We start from the raw sequence: 24,757 nt of genomic DNA on the forward strand, positions 1-24,757 counted from the left end.
CCATCAATCATCATTCAAGGGTTTAAATTATACAAATGGAGTTCATAACATAGTGAAGGCAACTAAGTTCAAATGGGCAAACAGAAGGTTAGTGATATCACATATACCACTCCCTGTTTTCCCTAATCCTAGTCTTTTGTAGGCACCAGAGGCTTTAATCTCAAAGACTCACACATAATCAGAGCCTTTATCGGTCCCTTTATGGAATGGAATTAATATTGCTGGTTTATGCCTGATATTCAGTATGCCAGAGCTAAGGCTTCATTCCTCTTAAGACTACTAAAGTAATGTGCATTTCCTATGACCAGGTGATTTTAATTATATACAATGAGGCCCAGGAGTTATAATATAGTCAGATATTCCAAAGAAAACGCCTCAATACCCTGCAGTATTTTTAACTAATTAACTAATTCCGCAAATATTTACTGAGTGCCTATCATGGACTCATCACTATTCTAAACAGTAAGACACTGCGGTGAGTGAGTCTAAATCACTACCATCTGTAAGTCAAGTGGCAGGGACAGGCAGTAAACAAGTACACAAACATGCAATATGATACCAGGTAATGACACGTGAAGAAAAAGTAATAGGGATGGGGTAGGGCAGGTGAGTAGATAATTATTTTACATAGGGCGTCAGAGAAGACCCCTCTGAGGAGCTAACAGCTGAGCAGAGACTTGAATGGTGTGAATGAATAAACCCTGAGAAGATCTGGGAGTGGAGCATTTTCATCAGAGAGAAGAAGAATTGTGGCACTACTGCTAATTGATTACACGATAACCACTCCCCATATACTTGTGACTAACAGAACCTGAATTTTGCTAGTACCAGCAACATAGGCAGCTCAAAATGATGAATCATTATTGGCAACCCCATTCTCTTTTTCCAAATACTAGTTTTCCCATTCTCCTTTGAAACTAGAGGTAGTCATGTGACCTAATTCTAGTCAATGAGACACAAAATCTACTGGGTGATTATTGGATAAACTTTTGTTTGTTTTAAGAAATAAAAGCGGGCAAGTGCAAAAGAAGAACTTGCCTGTTCTACCCCCACATTCTTTCACCTTCCTGATCCACACATGATACCCACAACTGAAGCAAACATCTGGTGGTCATGCAGTGACAAGCATGGGTGTGAAAAAGAGAAAAAGATAGGCAAGAGCCTGGCTCCTGGGTCCATGGTGACACTGTTAAGCCACTGAACCAATGCCAGAAATCCCCACCTCATGACTTTATCAGTCAAGTTCCAATTGCACTGCCAGTAAAACCTGGTTTCAAGGTCAAGGTCATAAGGGTTTGGCTAAGAACTGTTGTTAAGACCTCAAAAAATACCCACTCAGCTCGACAAAAAATATTCAAATTATCATAGGGTAGCCTCCTAGATCCTCTCTGCTAGATGGGAGAGCTTCTAAAATTCTTAAGAATATTGTGCTACAGCACCTTGATGATCAGCCAAAGGTAAATAAGGGCCTGTCTCAAAAATATTTAGAGGTGTAACATTTGGCTGAGATCATAATTTGACGCACAGGAAGCCCACAGAATAAAGTGTCTATTCCAGTTTTCCCGTTCCTGACTCACCGTTGTATATAGGGGACAGAAAACTGGTCTCTTTGATTCACAGGTTTTAAGATTGAGACAAGCCTCAAGAAGCCTCATCCACCTGGATCTGATTTAGATGATGAAATTCTGCCCGTAAGCCTGAGCCTGATGCAATAATAGCATCCAAACCGGCGAACCCCAGGCCGCCGAGAAGTGGAATGTGCGAACTTAACTGCTGCACCACTGGGCTGGCCCCCAGTGAACAACGCCTTCCAAGCTTCACGCCCTTTTTTAGTCCCCTCCAATACCAAATCAGTGCTGAGCCTAAGACTTGCTTTAACCAACAGAATGCAGTGGAAGTGACCCTGTGCTGGTTTTGAAGCCTAAGTCTTAAGAGTACCTGAAGCTTCTGTTTTATATATATTCAGCTACCCTCCTAGAAAGGGCATAGAGAGAGAACACATGAAGAGGCCATGAGGAGAGGGAGAGGGACATAGGGAGGGAGGGAAGGAAAGAGAGAGAGAAACAGACACATCACACCAGATGTCCATGCATCCCAACTGAGCTAGATTTACAGCTGTCCATCAAGGTATAAGACATACAAAAGAGCCATCTTGAGTGTTCCAGCCCAGCAGCTCCTAGATGACTATAGGACCAGCCAACATCAAGTGGAGCAAAACAACTGCCCAGCTAAGCACAGTCAAACCACACAATCTTGAGAGAGAGTAAAATGGTTATTTTAAGCCACTAAGTTCTGAACTGGTTTATTGTGCTACAATATATAACTCACTTATCAAATGAAAACTGAATATTTCGGAAGTCAGACTCAATAAAGAAATTAAAAGGCAAACTAAAAACTATGAAAAAGTATGTGCCATAAATATACAAGTGGTTAATATCCTTATAATATAAAAACAGCTCATTATAAAACATAAACAGCATCACCAAGTACTCAACAGAAAACAATGGACAAAGGACATGATCTTTCTACTCATAGGGAAAATCAAAATGGCTAATAAGCAGGAAAAAGCTTTAATCTTTTTGAAATGCAATAAAAAAAAAAAGCTTTAATCATTATTTAGAAGACCATAAATGCTCAATTACCACTGGTGAGAAAAAAAACCAGTACAATCTTTCTAGAGAGCAATTTGTCAACATGCCATTTCTAAGAATATATGAGATAATCACAGCTCCAAATAAATAAGTAAAAGGATATTAATTTCAAACTTAATGTCCAACAATATAGAAACTGTTTAAAGAATTACTGAATATCCATATTTGAGAATATTTTGCAACTTGCAAATTTTTAAGAAAACTCAGGTAACATGCTTATAATGTAAAGTTTAAAAAAGCATAATATAAAATTGTATATATATACATATATGGTTTGATCTAAGTTTTTGAAAACAAAAGATATATGTACATATGCATAACAAAGACTGAAAGGAAATAAAATTGTTAAACATGGCAGTAGAATTATAACTACTTTTATGCTTCTATTTTCTAAATTTTCTATGACTGTATATTACTTTCACATTCAGAAAAAACAAGAATGCTATTCTTTTTAAGTTACATTGGTTAGGCTATTGATAAAGGAAACTAAGAACAATTCCCCAACTGGAGATATTTAATAAAATTATATCTTTCGGAATTTGGAAGGGAATTGAGAAATGACCTAGTATGATCTACTATAAATGAGGAAACACACCTAGAGATTTAGGTGCCCAGGCCTAGTGAAGTATTTGGAGGCAGAACCGTACTTAGAACTCAGATTGCTTCCCCACTGCCCAGTGTGCATTCTCATACTGCTTTATGATTTTCCCATAACAGTGACTCAAACAAGACAGAAAGGTCCAAGTAGAATAACTGTCATTTGGAGAAAGGCTTTACCTGGTGTACCGTTAAATTTACATTCAGATAGGTCTCATTTTAAACTATAAAATTACTTCTAACAGGAAGAACATAAGCTATTTCCTGTAATGTAACAGTTTTATTAAAAATTTCCACTGAAATAACTCCCCAGGCTTTTCTTCCCTTTGGATTTACATCTTGTTATTGTTGCTATACTTTCAGCTGAATTTTACACCACCCCATGAGACTTTTCCTTCAAGGGTTCTTTCCTCCTTACTTGATGAATATAAGCAGGGTAGGAATGTTGAACATACTTAGGTACACTTTCACTTGGAGACATTTGAATGCATTTTCAATTTATTTGTATTTAATTTGTTTTTTAAACAAATTATTTTGTTTTTCCTAATCTTATACTTCTAACATGAGGGCAGACACCCTTAGTTCAAGGTCTTCCTTTGGATCTTGGCTTTGAAAGCTATCTTTCGAGTTTGAATCTGGGGAAACCAAGCTTGCGCTCTTCCTGCTAGCTAAGCTCAGATTGCTGCTTTGCCGCCCAATTTCTGTTGGAGACGAACCTAAGTCCCTCCCCTTTTATTCTACCTGGGTCTGTATAGATACGTCCCAACTTTACCTCTGATGGTGATGAGTCTGTTCTTAAAAGGCCTGGATATCTAGCTTTCAATTTTACTTCTGGTGGATGGAACACATTTTTCCTTGTTCCATCTGGCACAGCTTCTGACTGCTGTTCCCCTAAGGTTCGTATTTTGTCCTCATCTGTTATTGTTACGAAAGGAATAATGAACAATGGAGTATTTGTTTGCTTTGTTGGTTCATCACTTTCAGGAGCAACGGCATTTGAATTATCATGCTCCGGTTGGTTCAAAGTTGGTAGCGTCAGGCCTTTCTTATTATCATTATCCAGTAACTATAAAATATATCAATAAAACAAGCCACCAATTAATCACTACTGACTAGGAAATATTTAAAATGAATAAAACTGGACTTAAAATCATTTGTACCCTTATCATTTATCAGAACAAGATACCATCAATATTTGTAAATTATTACATTCCTTATTAAAAGAGTGAAGAAATTCTCTACTTGCCTGGAACCATGGACTATAGAATATTATCCATAAAAATGATCATACTACTTTATAAAGCAGTGGTTCTCATATATTCATATTTTGTTAATCAGCAACATCTCAAAAAAGAAAATTGAGGGGTCTGACATTTTACTATTATACTATCACCAGTATATCATAAAATAAAGGAAATTTCAATAGTAAAATAGCTCAAAGAATGGTATCATAAAATAAAGGACAGCCTGGGATGCTAAATAAATTTAGCTGTATTAAACATTTTCTATATTGTCTTTTCTTTTCTCTCTCCTTGGACTGGGGAAAACAGCACACAGTGACTCTTCAGTTGGTACGTGGGAGCCATTGCCCCAAGGATGGAAATCATTAAATCCTATATGTCAAGTAGTATAGAAGAATTTTTTATTCTTTATTGGTTTACATAGGGATCCACTGCTTTATGGAATGAATATCTTCTGTAAAATTAGCTAAAAAGCAAATAATCTTATGTGAACTCTATTTTTATTTATATTATAAAATATAGATTATTATTCCACAGAGAAAGATTGACTAAAGAATGAGGTTAGGTCTGTGGCATCCATTTCTAAGATCATTGCACAGAACTTCATTATTTTTTCTTACTTGTTTCCCCCTTTTCTCTTCATCAACACCTTTTGTTCCCTATCTTTGCATGCATTTTTTTTTAGGATTTTATTTTTCCTTTTTCTCCCCAAAGCCCCCTGGTACATAGTTGTGCATTTTTAGTTGTGGGTCCTTCTAGTTGTGGCATGTAGGATGCTGCCTCAGTGTGGCCTGATGAACAGTGCCATGTCTGCAGCCAGGATCCGAACTGGCGAAACCCTGGGCCACTGAAGTGGAGCGTGCAAACTTAACCACTTAGCCATGGGGCTGGCCCCTGTATTTCTAAATGTTACTATTATATGCTGAAACTTCTCTTTTAAGAGTGTAATTGAACTTAAACAAATCATGCAACTGTACAGATATTGCCATTACAGAAATAACCATGAAAATCTGAAAAACTTCTCTAGTGCTTTTTTTCCTCCCATCTATAAATATTTCTCCATTTACAAATATTTTATCCCTTTATAAAATAGTGACTATTAGAAGTTCTCTTCCAAGTTCCCTTACCTCACTTGGAATAGTTTCAGCTTTCTCCTTTATAAGAGGGACATCTGCTAAGAAATTAATAGAAATATTTTATTATATATAAAACAATAAACACATTATTTATATGTTTAAGTGCACTAATAAAATACTATTACAATTTTTTCTCACCAGGAACAATGAGCAACTTAAATCAAAGCAGCTACTCAAATATAAACATTGTTTAGTAAAAACAAGCTGATGACTCTCTGGGAAGATGGCGGAGTTACAGTAAACAAACAACCGTGGAGATAAAATGAAAACACATATAAAGTGATAAGATCTCAGATCCATCAATGGAAAGACATAAAAACGGGTAGAGAGTATATTTTGCTAAAAGTCAAGAGAAATAAAATAAATCCCAGATAGTCAGTGATAGACTTGGGATTAGAAAAAGAGACTAAAAGAAAGTTGTTTGTAACCAGAGAATATAGGGACCATTCAAGAGAGGCTAATGGAAGCATTTTTTTAAGTTTTCCTAGGAATATAAAGAATATATATTTAGCAAGTAGAAAAGGAAAACCTAAAAGGGAGAGAGAGGGAATAAAGAATTGAGATACAAAAACATGCTTAACTGTAGTAAAAAACAAAACTTATTCTGGTCACTATTAGCTGCATGACTGTGGTCAGTCATTTTTCCAAGCCTTGGATTTCTCATTTGTAAAACAGGATACTGATAGCTTATCTTACAGGTGTGACACAAGTCTATATTAGATGTTGGCGGCAACGCGGTTACATGCTTGAGCTCTCTGGTCAAACAGATCCCTATCACTTAATGATCTCTGACTGGTCACCTCAGACATTTGATCCTCAGTTTTCGCATCTGTAAAAATGTGGATAAATAATAATAGTGCCCTCAACTGACTGCTGTGAGGATTAATTTGTATAATCCAAGTAAAGCTCCTGGAACACAATGGTCAATAAATGTTAGATGTAAGTACAGGAAGCCACAGGAATACAAAAAAAGGAAAGAAGTCACTAGCTTTGAAATAACTGTTTGGATAAGTGAAAAATGGTAAAGAAAAAATAGAAGATGGTAACCACCACTGAGTGAGCGAGGTTAACCTCCATCTTCAACAGTGATAGTGAAAAGGGAAGTGTGATCTCCTACACCTACAACTTGAATGTGTCAGGCAGAGAGTAACTAAAGATGCAATAGCTCTGCTAGGCTGGCTGAGCCTCAGAGGTTAGGAAACAAATACATCAAAGCCTGATGCAGTCAGGGCAGTAGAAGTAGAGAAGGAGAGAGGGAACCTGTGGCAATGTCTTATAAACATTGTTGGGGCCAACTCACTGGCATGGTAGTCAAGTTCACACACTCCACTTCAGTGGGTCAGAGTTCACAGGTTCAGATCCCAGGCACAGACACACACACTGCTCATCAAACCATGCTGTGGCGGCATCTCACATATAAAATAGAGGAAGACTGGTACAGATGTTAGCCCAGGGACAATCTTCCTCAAGCAAAAAGAGGAAGACTGGCAACAGATGTTAGCTCAGGGCCAATCTTCCTCATCAAACAAAAAAGTAACAATATATAAATTATCCCACACTACAGAATCCAAGATTTTAAAGATAGAGTATTATGCATATATTTTATTTCTAAATGAGTCTTTTAACAGAGAGTTTTTGTTGTTGCTGTGGGGTTTTTTTGCTGAGGAAGATTTGCCATGAGCTAACATCTGTGCCAATCTTTCTCTATTTTGTATGTGGGTCACTGCCTCAGCACAGCCACCAATGAGTGGTGTAGGTCCATGCCCAGGAACTGAACCTGGGCCACTGAAGTGGAGCGCACTGAACTTAACCACTAGGCAACCAGGCCGGCCCCCAAAGAGTTTGACTGCATGAACAGTATTTTCCATTAATTAAATATCTTACTGATAATTTGTGGTAAGTTCTCAAATTTAATGCTAACAATTTCCTATACCCCCCTTCCCTTTCTCTTCCACACACACACACATATACACCACTCTACAGAAGAGATCAACAGCTCTACAATTAACAATGTTTAACAAAAATACATTTTCATAGATTATAGTTAAGATTTAACTTTTTCCTTGTCCTTTAAGGAGTAAAGGAGCATGAAAAAAAATGAAAATAACTCTTGTGTCAAAGTCTTTTCTTTGGGGTATTACAAAATAAATACCATATACCAAAACTATAACAAAATGCATATTTATTCCCCAACAAAAAAATGAAATCCACTTAAAGCAAATTACTAATTTTCTTTTTGTGATATAACTACTCTTGTTTTTAATTATCTTAATAATAAACACAAAAAGTAAATTAGTTTCTTAACCTGATGTTACAATATCTTCAGGCTTCTCTTCAAGCTGGCTTTCAAGTACCTCATTGGTATTACTTCCCTAGAAGCAAAGAAAAAAAAAAGAAAGAAAATATATTGGAGAAATGTTTAAAGAGCTAAAGCATTTTTCTCTGCCTTCATAATTTCTTTTAACACATATAAAAAATTTACAGAAGACAAGAAGGATATGGGTTTGTGAGAAAAGCAATCCAAGCAGTACTATTTTAAAGAGAGGTACACCCCAGCTAAGAGCTGGTGTCCCAAGGAGAGGATATCCACGAATTAACAGGGGATTTGAACAACAAATGTGAGAGAAAAAGATTACAAGATAAATGACACAATATTGTAACTTTAAGGGATATAAGAGGAATACCCCCAGCAAACAGATAACTTTTTCACTGGAATATGTTATGGCCTATGAGTTGCAAAGTGATGCAGATCTTTACAAAATTCCAAGAGGGGTTATAAGGTGCAGTGTCACTGGCTCTTATAAAACATCAGTCTTTCAGTAAGAACCCAAAGTCCATAGTCGCTTTAATGAAGAGCACCCAAAACTTTCCCTAAAATACTGATTCTGTCTTAGTAAATGCTAATCAATTTATCCTATCGCAGCACAACTCTGCTCAACTATCACAGAGGCACTGAAAAACATGAATATATCAATATGTTATGACTACCACTTCAAGGCTGTGATGTTAATGAACGTTTTATCTATCCACTGAAATCCCTTATTGCCAGGTCAAAATGTAAGGGTTAGATTGTATTTCTAAATATTAAACCTTATTTATAAATCTGATAAAGGTATAGTGTTCAAAATATTTTGTACTCTTATAACTCAGCAATAAAAATACAAATAATCCAATTAAAAAATCAGCAAAGAACTTGAATAAACATATATCCAAAGAGCATATACAAATGGCCACTAAACACACGAAAAGATGCTCACATCATTGGTCATTTGAGAAATGAAAATCAAAACCATAATGAGATACCACTTCAAATCCACTAGGATGGCTATAATTAAAACAAAAAAAAAGGAAAATAACAAGTGTTGGAGAAGATATGGAACCCCTTATAGATTGCTGGTTGAATGTAAAATTGTGCGGCTGTTGTGGAAAATAGTTCAGCAATTCCTGAAAAAAGAGAGAATTACTATATGATCCAGCAATTTCACTCCTAGGTATACACCCAAGAGAATTAAAAACATGTTCACACAAAAACCTGCAAATGAATGTTCATTGCAGCAGTATTCATAATAGCTAAAAAGTGGAAACAACCCAGATGTCCATCACCTGATGAATGGATAAACAAAATGTGGTCTATATCCATACAATGGAATATTACTTGGTGGTAAAAAGAAATGAAGTACTGATACATGCTACAACAGAGTGAACCTTAAAAACACTATGATAAGTAAGAGAAGCAAGTCACAAAGGACCACATTCTGTATGATTCCATTAATATGAAATGTCTAGAATGAGCAAATCTATAGAGACAGAAAGTATATTAGTAATTGCCTAGGCTTGGGAGAATGGGAGCTTTAGCAGGTATAAGCTAAGGGGTTTGGGGTTTCTTTTAGAGGTAATGAAAATGTTCTAAAGCTGATTGTAGTAATGGACACACAACTCTGTGAATATACTAAAGGCCACTGAATTATATACTTCAAATGGGTGAATTGTATGGTATGTGAATTATCTCTCAAAAAACCTGTTAAAAAACTATATCATAAATTACCAATATTTATTATCATATTATCAAAATATGAAAGTATATGAATCATGACTAGTATTTTATATATTGAGAACACATAAGCAATAACTGGTCATCACTTTTAATTATCATAATCTTCTTTTAATAAAAAGCATTAAAAGATATACAGAGGAGAGAATCCCGGTTGGACGTGAGCAACATGGTGGCGTGAGCTCACCCGGGACTCTCTCCCCTCCAAATTACAACTAAAAAGAGCAACTGCTTTCCAACCAAAAAAAACATCCTAATAACAGAAATCATCAGAGACCCACAGCAGCCAAACAACGGAAGGCAGAGAGGCTGCAGCTGACCTCGGAGGAGCTGGAACGGGGTAGGAGAGAACTTCGCTCCGCCCCTAGAGACTGGGATCGCTGCCACGAGTGAAGGAAGGAGCAGGGCATAGTCCAGGACTCCCACCGCCTGTGCAGTGGAAACCCTCTCACAGGGGAAAGCTTTCGCGTGGGGGAGCCCCAGCAAGCCAGGGCCCGGGGAGACCAGAAAGCGAGAGCTGATCCAATCCAGGCCAGTGAGAGTGAAAGTGCCCCTCCTCCCCCAACCCACGCTGTGCCCGGCCAAGGTGGCTGAAGGTGGAGGGCTCAGAACATGTGGCTCTCGACCCTCATCTAGTGGCGACAGGCTGTAACTGCAGCCAAATAATAGCACCATGCGCAAAAACCACTCCTCTACCATCCAGCAATTTATAAAAGCTCCACTCCAAAAGGAAAACAATAAAAATACAGAAGTAGGTGCTGAGGGCTTGGAAATAGGTAAACTAAATGAAGATGAGTTCAAAATAACTATCCTCAAAATATTCAATGAGGTAAAGGGAAATATAGAGAAACAAGTCAACGAGTTCTGGAGTTACTTCACAAAAGAGATTCAAATTATAAAGAAGAATCAATTAGAAATACTACAGATGAAAAATACAATGGATCAAATAAAACAGAATATGGATTCGTGAATGCACGTGTAGACACCCTAGAGGAACAAATTAGCATAACTGAAGATAGACAGGCTGAATGGTTCCAGACAGAGGAAGAAAGAGAACTAAGAATTAAAAAAACTGAAGAAAATCTCAGAGAAATAGCTGACTCAATGAGAAAACACAACTAAAGAATCATCGGAATTCCTGAGGGCGTGGAAAAGGAAAATGGGGCAGAAAGTGTGCTCAACGAAATAATAGAAGAGAACTTCCCAAATCTAGGGATTGAGACAGAAATGTGTGCGGAGGAAGCTTTTAGAATCCTAGATTTGTCAATGTAAAAAGACCTACTGAAAGGCACATAGTAGTAAAAATGGCAAAAATGAAGGACAAAGAAAGAACACTCAGGGCAGCAAGGCAGAAGAAAATAACCTACAAAGGAACCCCCATCAGACTTTCAGCGGATTTCTCTACAAAAACCTTACAGGCTAGGAGAGATTGGAGTGACATACTCAAAAAATTAAAGGATAAAAATCTTCAGCCAAGAAGACTCTATCCAGCAAAAATACCCTTCAGATATCAGGGAGAAATTAAATCTTTTCCAGACACACAAAAGCTAAGGGACTTCATAGTCGCACAACCTACACTACAAGAAATCCTCAAGAAGTCTCTCATACCTGAAAAAAGAAAAAAAGGGAGTAAGGGGTCACACAACACAGAGTAGGGAGACAAATAGATAGAATCTGAATAGGATAGCAAATATTCAACTATAGCATTAGGATAAAGGGAAGGAAATCTCCAAAGCAAAGACAATCTTATCACTCTAACCATAAACTCACAAAACAAGTTGGAATAAGAGATGAAAATAATAATTTAGGAGGGGAGGAGGAAAGGGACTCAAACAGTCTAGGCTAAGGAAGTAAGAGACCACCAGAAAATGGACTGACTATGTTATACATGAGATTTTGAATACAAGCTTCAGGGTAGCCACCAAACTAAAAAACAGAACAGAGACACAAAACATAAATAAGGAAAAATCTAAGAAACCCAGCATAAGAAACTGCAGAAGTCAATGGGTAGGCTAAAACACACAGGACGAGAAACAAAGGAAACACAGGAAAACTGGAAAACGAGCAACAGAATGACAGCATTAAGCCCTCATGCATCAATACTCACCCTCAATGTAAACAGACTGAACTCTCCAATAAAAAGACACAGAGTGGCAAAATGAATTAAAGAACAAGATCCAACAATTTGTTTCCTCCAGGAAACACACCTCACCTCCAAGGACAAACACAGGCTCAGAGTGAAGGGGTGGCAGACAATTCTCCAAGCAAATAGCAAACAAAAGAAAGCAGGTGTCACAATACTTATATCAGACAAAACAGACTTCAAGATACGGCAGGTAAAGAGAGACATAGAGGGCCAATATATAATGGTCAAAGGGACACTTCATCAAGAAGAAATAACGCTTATAAATGTCTATGCACCCAACACAGGAGCACCAAAGTTCATAAAGCAACTATTAACAAACCTAAAAGAAGATATGAAAAATAACACAACAATAGTAGGGGAGCTCAACACCCCACTCACATCCATGGACAGATCATCCAGACAGAAAATCAACAAAGAAACAGTGGAGCTAAATGAAAAGCTAAAACAGTTGGACTTAATAGACATATATAGAACACTTCATCCAAAAACAGCAGAATACACATTCTTCTCAACTGCACATGGAACATTCTCAAGGATAGACCATATGTTGGGAAACAAGGCAATCCTCTACAAATTTAAAAAAATTGAAATAATAACAAGCATCTTCTCCGATCATAATGCTACAAGGCTAGAAATTAATTACAAGAAAAAAGCTGAGAAAGGCACAAGGATGTGGAGACTAAACAATATGCTATTGAACAAGCAATGGATCATTGAAGAAATTAAAGAAGAAATCAAAAAATACCTGGAGACAAATGAAAATGATAACATGCCATACCAACTCATATGGGATGCAGCAAAAGCTGTATTAAGAGGAAAATTTATCGCAACTCAGGCACATCTTAACAAACAAGAAAAATCCCAAATCAGCAATCTTAAACTACACCTAACTGAATTACAGAAAGAAGAACAAACAAAGGCCAAAGTCAGCAGAAGGAGAGAAATAATAAAAATCAGAGCAGAAATAAATGCTATTGAAACAAAAGAGGCAGTACAAAGGATGAACAAAAGAAAGAGCTGATTCTTTGAGAAGATAAATAAAATTGAAAAATCCCTAGCCAGACTTACAAAGAAAAAAAGAGAGAAAGCTCAAATAAACAAAATCATAAATGAAAGAGGAGAAATAACAACAGACTCTGCAGAAATACAACAGATTATAAGAGAATACTACAAAAAACTATATGCAGCAAAATGGATAACCTAGAGGAAATGGATAAATTCTTGGACTTCCACAATCTCCCAAAGCTCACTCAAGAAGAAGCAAACAATTTGAACAGAACAATCACAAGGAAATAGATTGAAATAGCCATCAAAAGTATCCCAAAGAATAAAACCCCAGGACCAGATGGCTTTCCTGGGGAATTCTACCAAACTTTCAGAGAGGATTTAATACCTATCCTTTTCAAGCTATTCCAAAAAATTAGGGAGGATGGAACACTTCCTAACACATTCTATGAGGCCAACACCACGCTGATACCAAAACCTGACAAGGACAGCACGAAAAAGGAGAACTACAGGCCAATATCGCTGATGAACATAGATGCAAAAATTCTCAACAAAATTTTGGCAACCAGAATTCAGCAATTCATCAAAAGAATCATACATCAGGATCAGGTGGGATTCATACCAGGGACACAGGGATGGTTCAACATCTGCAAATCAATCAACGTGATAGACCACATCAACAAACTGAAGAATAAAAACCACAGGATCATCTCAATAGATGCAGAGAAAGCATTTGACAAGATCCAACAGGCATTTACGATAAAAACTCTGAACAATATGGGGATAGAAGGGAACTACCTCGACATAATAAAGGCCATATATGACAAACCGACAGCCAACATAATTCTCAATGGACAAAAACTGAGCGCCATCCCTCTGAAACAGGAACAAGACAAGGATGCCCTCTATCACCACGCTTATTTAACATAGTACTGGAGGTCCTAGCCAGAGCAATTAGGCAAGAAAAAGGAATAAAAGGAATCCAAATGGGGGGGAAGAAGTAAAACTCTCACTGTATGCAGACGACATGATCTTATATATAGAAAACCGCAAAGAATCCATTGGAAAACTATTAGAAGTAATCAACAACTACAGCAAAGTCTCAGGGTACAAAATCAATTTACAGTAATCAGTAGTGTTCCTATACTCTAATAACGAACTAACAGAAAAAGAACTCAAGAACAGAATATCATTCACGATCACAACAAAAAGAATAAAATACCTCGGGGAGAGTTTAACCAAGGAAGTGAAAGACCTATACAATGAAAATTACAAGGCTTTTCTGAAAGAAATTGATGACGACATAAAGAGTTGGAAAGACATTCCATGCACATGGATTGGAAGAATAAACGTAGTTAAAATGTCCATTCTACCTAAAGCATTCTACAGATTCAACGCCATCCCAATCAGAATTCCAATGACATTCTTTACAGAAATAGAACAAAGAATCCTAAAATTCACATGGGGCAACAAAAGACCCCAAATTGCTAAAGCAATCCTGAGAAAAAAGAACACAGCTGGAGGCATCACAATCCTTGACTTCAAACATACTACAAAGCAACAGCAGTCAAAACAGCATGGTACTGGTACAAAAACTGGTGCACAGATGAATGGAACAGAATTGAAAGCCCAGAAGTAAAACCACACATCTATGGACAGCTAATCTTTGACAAAGGAACTGAGGGCGTACAATGGAGAACAGAAAGTCTTTTCAACAAATGGTGCTGGGAAAACTGGAAAGCCACAGGTAAAAGAATGAAAATTGACCATTCTTTTTCACCATTCACCAAAATAAACTCAAAATGGATCAAAGACCTAAAGCTGAGACCTGAAACCATAAGGCTTCTAGAAGAAAATGTAGGCAGTACACTCTTTGACATCAGTATTAAAAGGATCTTTTCGGACACCATGTCTTCTCAGACAAGGGAAACAATAGAAAGAATAAACAAATGGGACTTCATCAGACTAAAGAGCTTCTTCAAGGCAAGGGAAAACAGGATTGAAACAAAAAAACAACCCACTAACTGGGAAAAAATATTTGCAACTAATACATCCGACAAAGGCTTACTATCCATAATATATAAAGAACTCACACAACTCAACAACAAAAAATTAAACAACCTGATCAAAAAATGGGCAGGAGACATCAACAGACATTTCTCCAAAGAAGGTATATGGATGGCCAATAGGCACATGCAAAGATGTTCATCATTGCTGATCATCAGGGAAACGCAAATCAAAACTACACTAAGATATCACCTTACACCCATTAGAATGACAAAAATAACTAAAACAAATAGTAACAAATCTTGGAGAGGTTGTGGAGAAAAAGGAACCCTCATACACTGCTGGTGGGAATGCAAACTGATGCAGCCACTATGGAAAACAGTATGGAGATTCCTCAAAAAATTAAAAATAGAACTACCATACAATCCAGCCATTCCACTAGTGGGTATACATCCAAAAACCTTGAAGTCATAAATTCCACAAGTCCTATGCACTCCGATGTTTACTGCAGCATTACTTACAATAGGCAAGACGTGGAAGCAACCTAAATGCCCATCAACAGATGATTGGATAAAGAAGATGTGGTATGTATATACAATGGAATACTACTCAGCCGTAAAACAGAACAAAATCATCCCATTTGCAACAACATGGATGGACCTTGAGGGAATTATGTTAAGCAAAATAAGCTAGATAGAGAAGGACAATCTCTGTATGACTCCACTCATATGAGGAATTTAAACCTGTGGACAAAGAGAACAGATTAGTGGCTACCAGGGGAATGGTGGGGTGGGGGGTGGGCACAAAGGGTGAAGGGGTGCACCTACAACACGACTGACAAACAATAATGTACAACTGAAATTACACAAGATTGTAACCTATCATTAACTCAAAAAAAAAAAAGATATACAGATGAGAATGTATTATGTTATGCATTAATTATGTTAATTACCTTAGGTTCTTTACTTTCCAATTTTGGGGTAAGAACTCCTTCTATATAGCTGGCTTTTTCTATCCATGTACTCAGATTTCTATATTCTTTTTTCATTTTTTCCAGCCTAAAGAAATAAATCAGCTATAGATTAAAAATATATATGATATAATATAGATTAAGAACATATATGGTATGATTCACAGAAGAATACATACAGTATATTCCATTTATAAAAAGTTCTAAGAGAAACAAACCAACAATATATTGTTTAAGGATATAGTCAGAGGAAAAAGAATGATTACAACAGAAATCAGGGCAGCCGTCACCTGGGGAGGGTAGGGGAAAGGCATGCAATCTCATAAGGGCATACAAAACACATTGCTGACATGGTGATGATGCATTTCTCAACCTGACTCATAAACATCTAGGCAATAGACTTAGTATCTTTACTTAAGCTATACATACATGTTTTAGAAATTATTCAATATTCATTGCTCTCATTAAACTATATATAATATTTTATAAATTGTTCAATACATACATTATATCTTCTGCCATAAAACAAATTAAAAAATAGGAATTTAGCTTCTACTACAAGAAATTCCAAAAGGCTTTAATAAGCTAAAGATGTAACTGACAAGAATTAAACGAAAAAAAGGGAATGTTTCCCAATTCATTTCATGAGGACACTATGACCTTGACAATAAACTCTAACAAGGACATTACAAAAAAGGAAAATTGGTCAAATCTCATTCATGAACACAGATACAAATGTTAGAAACAAAATATAATTTTAGTACAAAAAAAAATACAATAGAAGGCATCACAATCCCCAACTTCAAAATACACTACAAAATTATAGTAATCAAAAAAGCATCATCCTGGTACAAAAACAGACACACAGATCAATGGAACAGAACTGAAAGCCCAAAAATAAAACCACAGAACTATGGACAGCTAATCTTTGATAAAGGAGCCAAGAGCATAGAATGGAGAAAGGAAAGTCTCTTCAAATGGTATTGGAGAAACTGGACAGCCACATACAAAAGAATGAAAGTAGACCTTATCTTATGCCATACACAAAAATTAACTCAAAATGGATTAAAGACTTGAAGGCAAGATGTGAAACCATAAAACTCCTAGAAGAAAATACAGGCAGTACACTCTTTGACAACAGTCTTGGCAGCATTTTTTTGAATATCATTTCTACTCAGGCAAGGGAAACAAAAGAAAAAATAAACAAATGGGACTACATAGGACTAAAGAGCTTCTGCAAGGCAAAGGAAACTAGGAACAAATCAAAAAGACAACCCACCAACTCGGAGAAAATATTTGCAAATCATATATCCAACAAGGGGTTAATCTCCAAAATATATAAAGAACTCACACAACTCAACAACAAAAAAACAAACAACCTGATCAAAAAATGGGCAGAGAATATGAACATTTTTCCAAAGAAGGTATACAGATGGCCAAGAGGCACATGAAAAGATGTTCAACATCACTAATCATCAGGGAAATGCAAATCAAAACTACACTAGAATATCACGTTACACCTGTTAGAATGGCTATAATCACCAAGACAAAAATAACAAATGTTGGAGAGGGTGTAGAGAAAAGGGAACCCTCATACACTGCTGGTGGGAATGCAAACTGGTGCAGCCACTATGGAAAACAGTATGGAGATTTCTCAAAAAATTAAAAATAGGAATACCATATGATCCAGTTATCCTACTATTGGGTCTTTATTCAAAGAACTTGAAATCAACAATTCAAGGAGACTTATGCACCCCTATGTCCCTTGTACCCTTATTCACAATAACCAAGATGTGGAAGGAACCAAAGTGCCCCTCAAGTGATGAATGGATAAAGAAGACGTGGTATATGTGTGTGTGTGTGTATACACACACACACATAAACACAATGGAATACTACTCAGCCATAACAAAGACAAAATTGTGCCACCTGCAACAAAATGAATGGACCTTGAGGGTATCATGTTAAGTGAAATAAGCCAGACAAAGAAAGACAAACACCACATGATTTCACTCATATGTGGAAGATAAACTAGCACATGCACAAAGAGAACAGATTAGTGGCTACTAGAGAGGAAGGGGACTGAGGGTGGACACAAAGGGGTAAAGGGGCACATATATATGGTGACTGACAAATAATAACGTACACACCTGAAATTTCACAATGTTATAATCTATTATGGCCTCAATAAAATAATAATTTAAAAAATCCAATAGTACAGAGAAAAAATAACATACCATTAATAAGTTGGGTTTACCCAAGGAATACAAGGATATTTTGATATTAACATTAGAAAATATGATTTAAATACAATTTAACTGATTAAAAGAGAAAAAGCATTTTGCAAAACTCCAACATCCATTCATGATTTTTTTAACTTTTTATTGAGATTATGATAGTTTACAACCTTATGAAATTTCAGTTGTACATTATTGTTTGTCAGTCATGTTGTAGGTGCACCACTTCACCCTTTGTGCCCACCTCCTATCCCCCCTTTCCCCTGGTAACCACTAATCTGTTCTCTTTGTCAACATGTTTAATTTCCACATATGAGTGGAGTCATACAGAGATTGTCTTTCTCTCTGGCTTATTTCACTTAACATAATACTGTCCAAGTATTGGGAGGATTTTATCCTTTTTTATGGCTGGGTAGTATTCCATTGTATATATATAACACATCTTCTTTATCTGTTCATCAGTTGATGGACACTTAGGTTGCTTCCACATCTTGGTTATAGTGAATAATGCTGCAACGAACATAGGGGTGCATGGTTCTTTTGGGATTGTTGATTTCAAGTTCTTTGGATCAAGACCCAGTAGTGGGATAGCTGGATCATATGGTATTCCTATTTTTAATTTTTTGAGAAATCTCCATACTGTTTTCCATAGTGGCTGTACCAGTTTGCATTCCCACCAGCAGTGTATGAGGGTTCCTTTTTCTCCACATCCTCTCCAAAATTTGTTACTCTTTGTTTTGGTTATTTTAGCCATTCTAATGGGTGTAAGATGACATCTTAGTGTAGTTTTTTGTTTGTTCGGTTTTTTTTTTTTTTAGGAAGATTAGCCCTGAGCTAACATCTGCTACCAATCCTCCTCTTTTTGCTGAGGAAGACTGGCCCTGAGCTAACATCTGTGTCCATCTTCCTCTACTTTATATGTGGGACGCCTGCTACAGCATGGTTTGCCAAGTGATACCATGTCCACACCCAAAGTGGAACGTGTGAACTTAGCCACTGTACCACCTGGCCAGCCCCCCATCTTAGTGTAGTTTTAATTTGCATTTCCCTGATGATCAGTGATGATGAGCATCTTTTCATGTGCCTATTGATGATATGTGTATCTTCTTTGGAGAAATGTCTGTTTGTGTCCCTGACCATTTTTTGGTCGGGTTGTTTGATTTTTTGTTGTTGAGTTGCGTGAGTTCTTTATATATTATGGAGATTAAGCCTTTGTTGGAAATATGATTGGCAAATATTTTTTCCCAATTGGTGGATTGCTTTTTCATTTCAATACTGTTTTCCCTTGCCTTGAAGAAGCTCTTTAGTCTGATGAAGTCCCATTTGTTTATTCTTTCTATTGTTTCCCTTGTCTGGGACATGGTGTCCAAAAAGATCCTTTTAAGACTGATGTCAAAGAGTGTACAGCCTATATTTTCTTGTAGAAGTCTTATGGTTTTCAGGTCTTACCTTTAGGTCTTTGATCCATTTTGAGTTTATTTTGGTGAATGGTGAAAAAGAATGGTCAATTTTCATTCTTTTACATGTGGCTGTCCAGTTTTTCCAACACCATTTGTTGAAGACACTTTCTTTTCTCCATTGTATGCCCTCAGCTCCTTTGTCAAAGATTAGCTGTCCACAGATGTGTGGTCTTATTTCTGGGCTTTCAATTCTGTTCCATTGATCTATGTGCCTGTTTTTGTACCAGTACCATGCTGTTTTGACTACTGTCGCTTTGTAGTATGTTTTGAAGTCAGGGATTGTGATGCCTCCAGCTGTGTTTTTTCTCAAGATTGCGTTAGCAATTTGGGGTCTTTTGTTGCCCCATATGAATTTTAGGATTCTTTGCTCTATTTCTGTAAAGAATGTCATTGGGATTCTGATTGGGATTGCACTGAATCTATAGATTGCTTTAGGTAGTATGGACATTTTAACTATGTTTATTCTTCCAATCCATGTGCACGGAATGCCTTTCCATGTCTTTTTGTCATCATCAATTTCTTTCAGGAAAGTCTTGTCGTTTTCATTGTATAGGTCTTTCACTTCCTTGGTTAAATTTATCCCAACATATTTTATTCTTTTTGTTGTGATTGTGAATGGGATTGTGTTCTTGAGTTCTCTTTCTGTTAGTTCATTATTAGAGTATAGAAATGCCACTGATTTATGTTAAGCTGATTTTATGCCCTGCAACTTTACTATAGTTGTTAATTATTTCTAATAGTTTCCCAATAGATTCTTTGGGGTTTTCTATATATAAGATCATGTCATCTGCAAACAGCAAGAGTTTCACTTCTTCATTGCCTATTTGGATTCCTTTGATTTCCTTTTCCTGCCTAATTGCTCTGGCCAAAACCTCCAGTACTATGTTGAATAAGAGTGGTGAGAGGGGACACCCTTGTCTTGTTCCTGTTCTCAGAGGGATGGCTTTCAGTTTTTGCCCATTGAGTATGCTGTTGGCTGTGGGTTTGTCATATGTGGCCTTTATTATGTCAAGGTACTTTACTTCTATGTCTATTTTATTGAGAATTTTTATGATAAATCGATGTTGGATCTTGTCAAATGCTTTCTCTGCATCTTTTGAGATAATTATGTGGTTTTTGTTTCTCATTTTATTAATGTGGTGAATCACATTGATTGACTTGTGGATGTTGAACCATCCCTGCATCCTTGGTATAAATCCCACTTGATCATGGTGTATGATCTTTTTAATGTATTGTTGTATTTGGTTTGCCAAAATTTTGTTGAGGATTTTTACATCTATGCTCATCAGTGATATTGGCCTGTAGTTTTCCTTCTTTGTGTTGTTCTTGTCAGGTTTTGGGATCAGCGTGATGTTGGCTTTGTAGAATGTGTTATGAAGTGCTCCATCTTCCTCGATTTTCTGGAATAGTTTGAGAAGGACAGGTATTAAATCTTCTTTCAATCTTTGGTAGAATTATCCAGATAAGCCGTCTGGTCCTGGACTTATATTTTTGGGGAGGTTTTTGATTACTGTCTCAATTTCTTTACTTGTGATTGGTCTATTCAGATTCTCTATTTCTTCCTGATTCAGTTTTGGGACATTGTAAGAGTCTAAGAATTTCTCCATTTCTTTTAGGTTCTCCAATTGGTTGGCATATAGTTTTTCATAGTATTCTCTTATAATCTTTTGTATTTCTCTGGTATCCATTGTGATTTCTCCTTTTTCAGTTCTAATTTTATTTATTTGAGTCTTCTCTCTTTTTTTCTTAGTGAGCCTGGCTGAGGGTTTTTCAATTTTGTTTATTTTCTCAAAGAACCAGCTCTGTGTTTCATTGATCCTTTCTACTGTCTTTTTTGTTTCAATTTCATTTATTTCTGCTCTAATTTTTACTATTTCCCTCTTTCTACTGACTTTGGGCTTTGTTTGTTCTTCTAATTCTGTTAGGTATAGTTTCAGCTTGCTTATCTGAGATTTTTCTTGTTTATTGAGGTGAGCCTGTATTGCAATGAATTGCCCTCTTGGGACTGCTTTTGCTGCATCCCAAATGAGTTGGTAAGGTGTGTTTTCATTTTCATTTGTCTCCAGATATATCTGATTTATCCTTTAATTTCTTCAACGATCCACTGGTTGTTCAGTAGCATGTTGTTTAATCTCCACATTTTTTTCCCCTTTCCCAGCTTTTCTCTTGTAGTTGATTTCTAGTTTCATAGCATTATGATCGGAAAAGATGCTTGATATTATTTTAATCATCTTGAATTTGTTGAGGTTTGCTTTGTTTCCCAACATATGGTCTATCCTTGAGAATGCTCCATGAGCACTTGAGAAGAATGTGTAATCTGCTGTTTTTGGATGGAGTGTTCTATATATATCTATTAAGTCCATATGGTCTAGTTTTTCATTTAATTCTACAATTTCCTTGTTGACTTTCTGTCTGGATGATCTATCCACTGGTGTTAGTGGGGTGTTGAGGTCCCCTACTATTATTGTACTGTTGTTGCTATCTCCTTTTAGTTTTGTTAATAGTTGCTTTACATACTTTGGTGCTCCTGTGTTGGGTGCATATATATTTATAAGTGTTATGTCTTCTTGGTGGAATGTACCTTTTATCATTATAAACTGCCCCGCTTTGTCACTCTTCACCTGTTTCGCCTTGAAGTTTACTTTGTCTGATATAAGTATGGCGACACCTGCTTTCTTATGTTCACTATTAGCTTGGAGTATTGTCTTCCATCTCTTCACTCTGAGTCTGTGTTTGTCTCTGTGGCTGAGGTATGTTTCCTGGAGGCAGCATATTGTTGGGTCTTGTTTTTTAATCCACCCTGCCACTCTGTGTCTTTTGATTGGAGAGTTCAATCCATTTACATTTAGAGCGATTACTGAAATGTGGGGGCCTAATGCTGCCATTTTATAGCTCATTTTCCTGTTCTCCTGCATTTCCTTTGTTTCTCGTCCCATGAATTTTGGACCTCCAATTCAGGTAGGTAGCTTTCTATAACGGCTTTCTTCTTATTTGTAATTTGTGTCTCCATTCTTGTTATTTGTTTAGTGGATACCATGTGATATCTCATAGATGAGACAGTCCATTTTCTGATAGCCTATTATTTCCTTAGATTAAGCCATTCCATCCCTTTCCTCTTCCCCTTCTAGGTTGTTATTGTCAGAACTTTGTTTTTCTTCTTGTGTTGTGAGTTTGTGGTTAAAATGAAAAGATTATATTTATTCTTGGTGTTTCCCTTCCTATCCAATGTGAAAATAGCAGTTGACACTGGGAGAGTTCTACTCATTCCAATACTGGAGGAATACAAAGGATTCATGGTAAGAACTAAAGCAGTGAAGTAGTCTAACCAAGTGAATGCTGAAAACTGACCAGCCTGGACAAGGCCCAGAAAACCTTGGAAAGTAAATTGTATTTTTTAACCCCAAATAAAAACATAAGAAGTGGAAGCTCTGTGAAGCTGTGAAAGTTTTCTAAACCAAGTCTCCCACCAAAAATTCAGGAAAATTAATTCCATATAAAATTGAGCAACAGAGAACTATCAGAGTCAATTCTAAAGTAGTTATAAGAAGAAAGAGAATAAGGAACAGAATAACATCCCTAGACTATGAAAGCACACAGGAAAGACATATGTGAGTCAGTGAGCAGAGAAGCAGATGACTCGCTGAGACCCATTCTGTTAGGAAGAAGGGGGTCAGGTGGTGCTGCTACTCAAGAGAAAGAAGTCACTGTGAGCCAGACAAGTTGAGGTTCTGCAGGTGGAGCTTGAGAAGCCATGCTGTTTGAATGCAGAGGCAGTTATAAGGACCCAGTTGTGTTCTATTAAGCCAAGACATTAAAGAAACTTGCAGTTTCCAGTCCAAGATGGTGAGGAGGCTCATGAACTCACCTCCTCCCAGGGACACAGGGAATCTACAGCTATACAAGGAGCAAGTCCCTCTGAAAGAAATCTAGAAACTAGTGACTCCTACACATCGGGCAAATGAGAGAATACTCACATAAAAACAGGTAGGAAAGGCTGAGACATACTCTCACCATAAACCCCAACCCTGGCACAGCAGCTCACAACTGGGAGGGAACTCCCAATTCCCAGTGTCTCCCTGAGGAGAGAAAGATTTGGACCCCACATCTAGCACCCCAGTTTTCAAGACTCCCACCTGAGGAACAGATAGGCCCCCAAAATACCTAACTCTGAAAGCTAACACAGCTTGCAGCCATGAGACCCACTAGGCTATGGCAAAAAAGAAAGTTCTTAACAGCTCACTAGGACTTTTCCTGGCTATCTGCCCAGGGCTCAGCACAGAGGAAGCAGGCAAAAAAAGACCATCTCTCAGTCTTTTCCTGAGAGAGGCCTATTTGTGTTCTTTAAAAGGTGCTGCCCGAGGGGTCAGGCTTCTAATTTAGTATGCCTCTAGGGGCTGAGGGCAATCCTCCCTGGGACCATGGAAGCCCACAGACACCATCTCCTCCTTCTCCCTCTAGCCCAATCCAAATCTCCAGTATCTCTGTGGAAGAAGCTTCTATCCAGGTCTGGTGCCCCGGATTCTGTGGCTGCTGGCCAATGGATGGGCTTCTGGATGCCTGGCTGTCACAGCCAACGGGGCTTGCGTTCACCAGTCTCACAGGAATGTAGCACACAAGGAAGCAGTTCTTAAGGGGAATAGGAGCGTCCTGGCCACTGTAGCTATACACCTAGGCCCAGCACAGAGGGAGAAGGCAAAAAAGCCCATCTCCCAGTTTCTCCCTGGAAGGGCTCCAACCACATACTGTCCCAGCAGCTGCATGAGGGTCCAGCTTCCAATCAGCCTGAATTTAGGCACCGACTGAGATCGTTCCCTTTGGAACACTGACAAGTCTTTACAACACCTTCAACGACTGGGAGCCGCTAAGAACAAAGAAGGTGGTATGGACAATCACAAAGGTTTGAGAGACAACAAAGAGGTCAGGTGAGGCTGACTGATAAGCTTCATTTCCTACAGGAGACCACTCCATCAAGAGTAGGAGAGGTGGCTGTTTTATCTAATGCTCAGAAACCAACACAGAGTCAAGGAAAATGAAGGAAAAGAGGAATAAGTTCCAAACAAAAGAACAAGATAAAACTCCAGAAACAGACCTTAATGAAACATAGATAAGTGATTTACCTGATAAAGAGTTCAAAATTATGGTCATAAAGATGCTCACTGAGGTCAGGAGAAAAATTCACGAACAAAGTGAGAATTTCAATAAAAAGATAGATAAATATAACAAAGTACCAAACAGAGATCACAGAGCTGAAGAATA

The 24,757-nt window shown here is 37.3% G+C and overlaps 1 protein-coding gene across 50 annotated transcripts in view; it reads right to left on the minus strand.

Annotated features, from left to right (window-relative positions):
- C2CD6 (C2 calcium dependent domain containing 6) overlaps nucleotides 1–24,757 on the minus strand; it is a 168,369-nt gene that overhangs the window by 95,011 nt on the left and 48,601 nt on the right. For 17 of the 50 annotated variants that reach the window (XM_070241556.1, XM_070241586.1, XM_070241565.1 and 14 more), the window contains 4 exons: nucleotides 15,787–15,892; nucleotides 7,931–7,997; nucleotides 5,617–5,660; nucleotides 4,021–4,314 (listed from right to left, as the gene is read on the minus strand). In XM_070241556.1, coding sequence (XP_070097657.1) covers nucleotides 4,021–4,314; nucleotides 5,617–5,660; nucleotides 7,931–7,997; nucleotides 15,787–15,892 — 511 coding nt within the window. Of the gene's footprint in view, nucleotides 1–4,020; nucleotides 4,315–5,616; nucleotides 5,664–7,930; nucleotides 7,998–15,786; nucleotides 15,893–24,757 lie in introns of all 50 variants that reach the window. The other 33 variants (XM_023622366.2, XM_070241582.1, XM_023622363.2 and 30 more) reach the window with 3 other exon arrangements.

Source organism: Equus caballus, chromosome 18, assembly GCF_041296265.1.
Source record: "Equus caballus isolate H_3958 breed thoroughbred chromosome 18, TB-T2T, whole genome shotgun sequence".
Classification (NCBI taxonomy): Eukaryota; Metazoa; Chordata; class Mammalia; order Perissodactyla; family Equidae; genus Equus; species Equus caballus.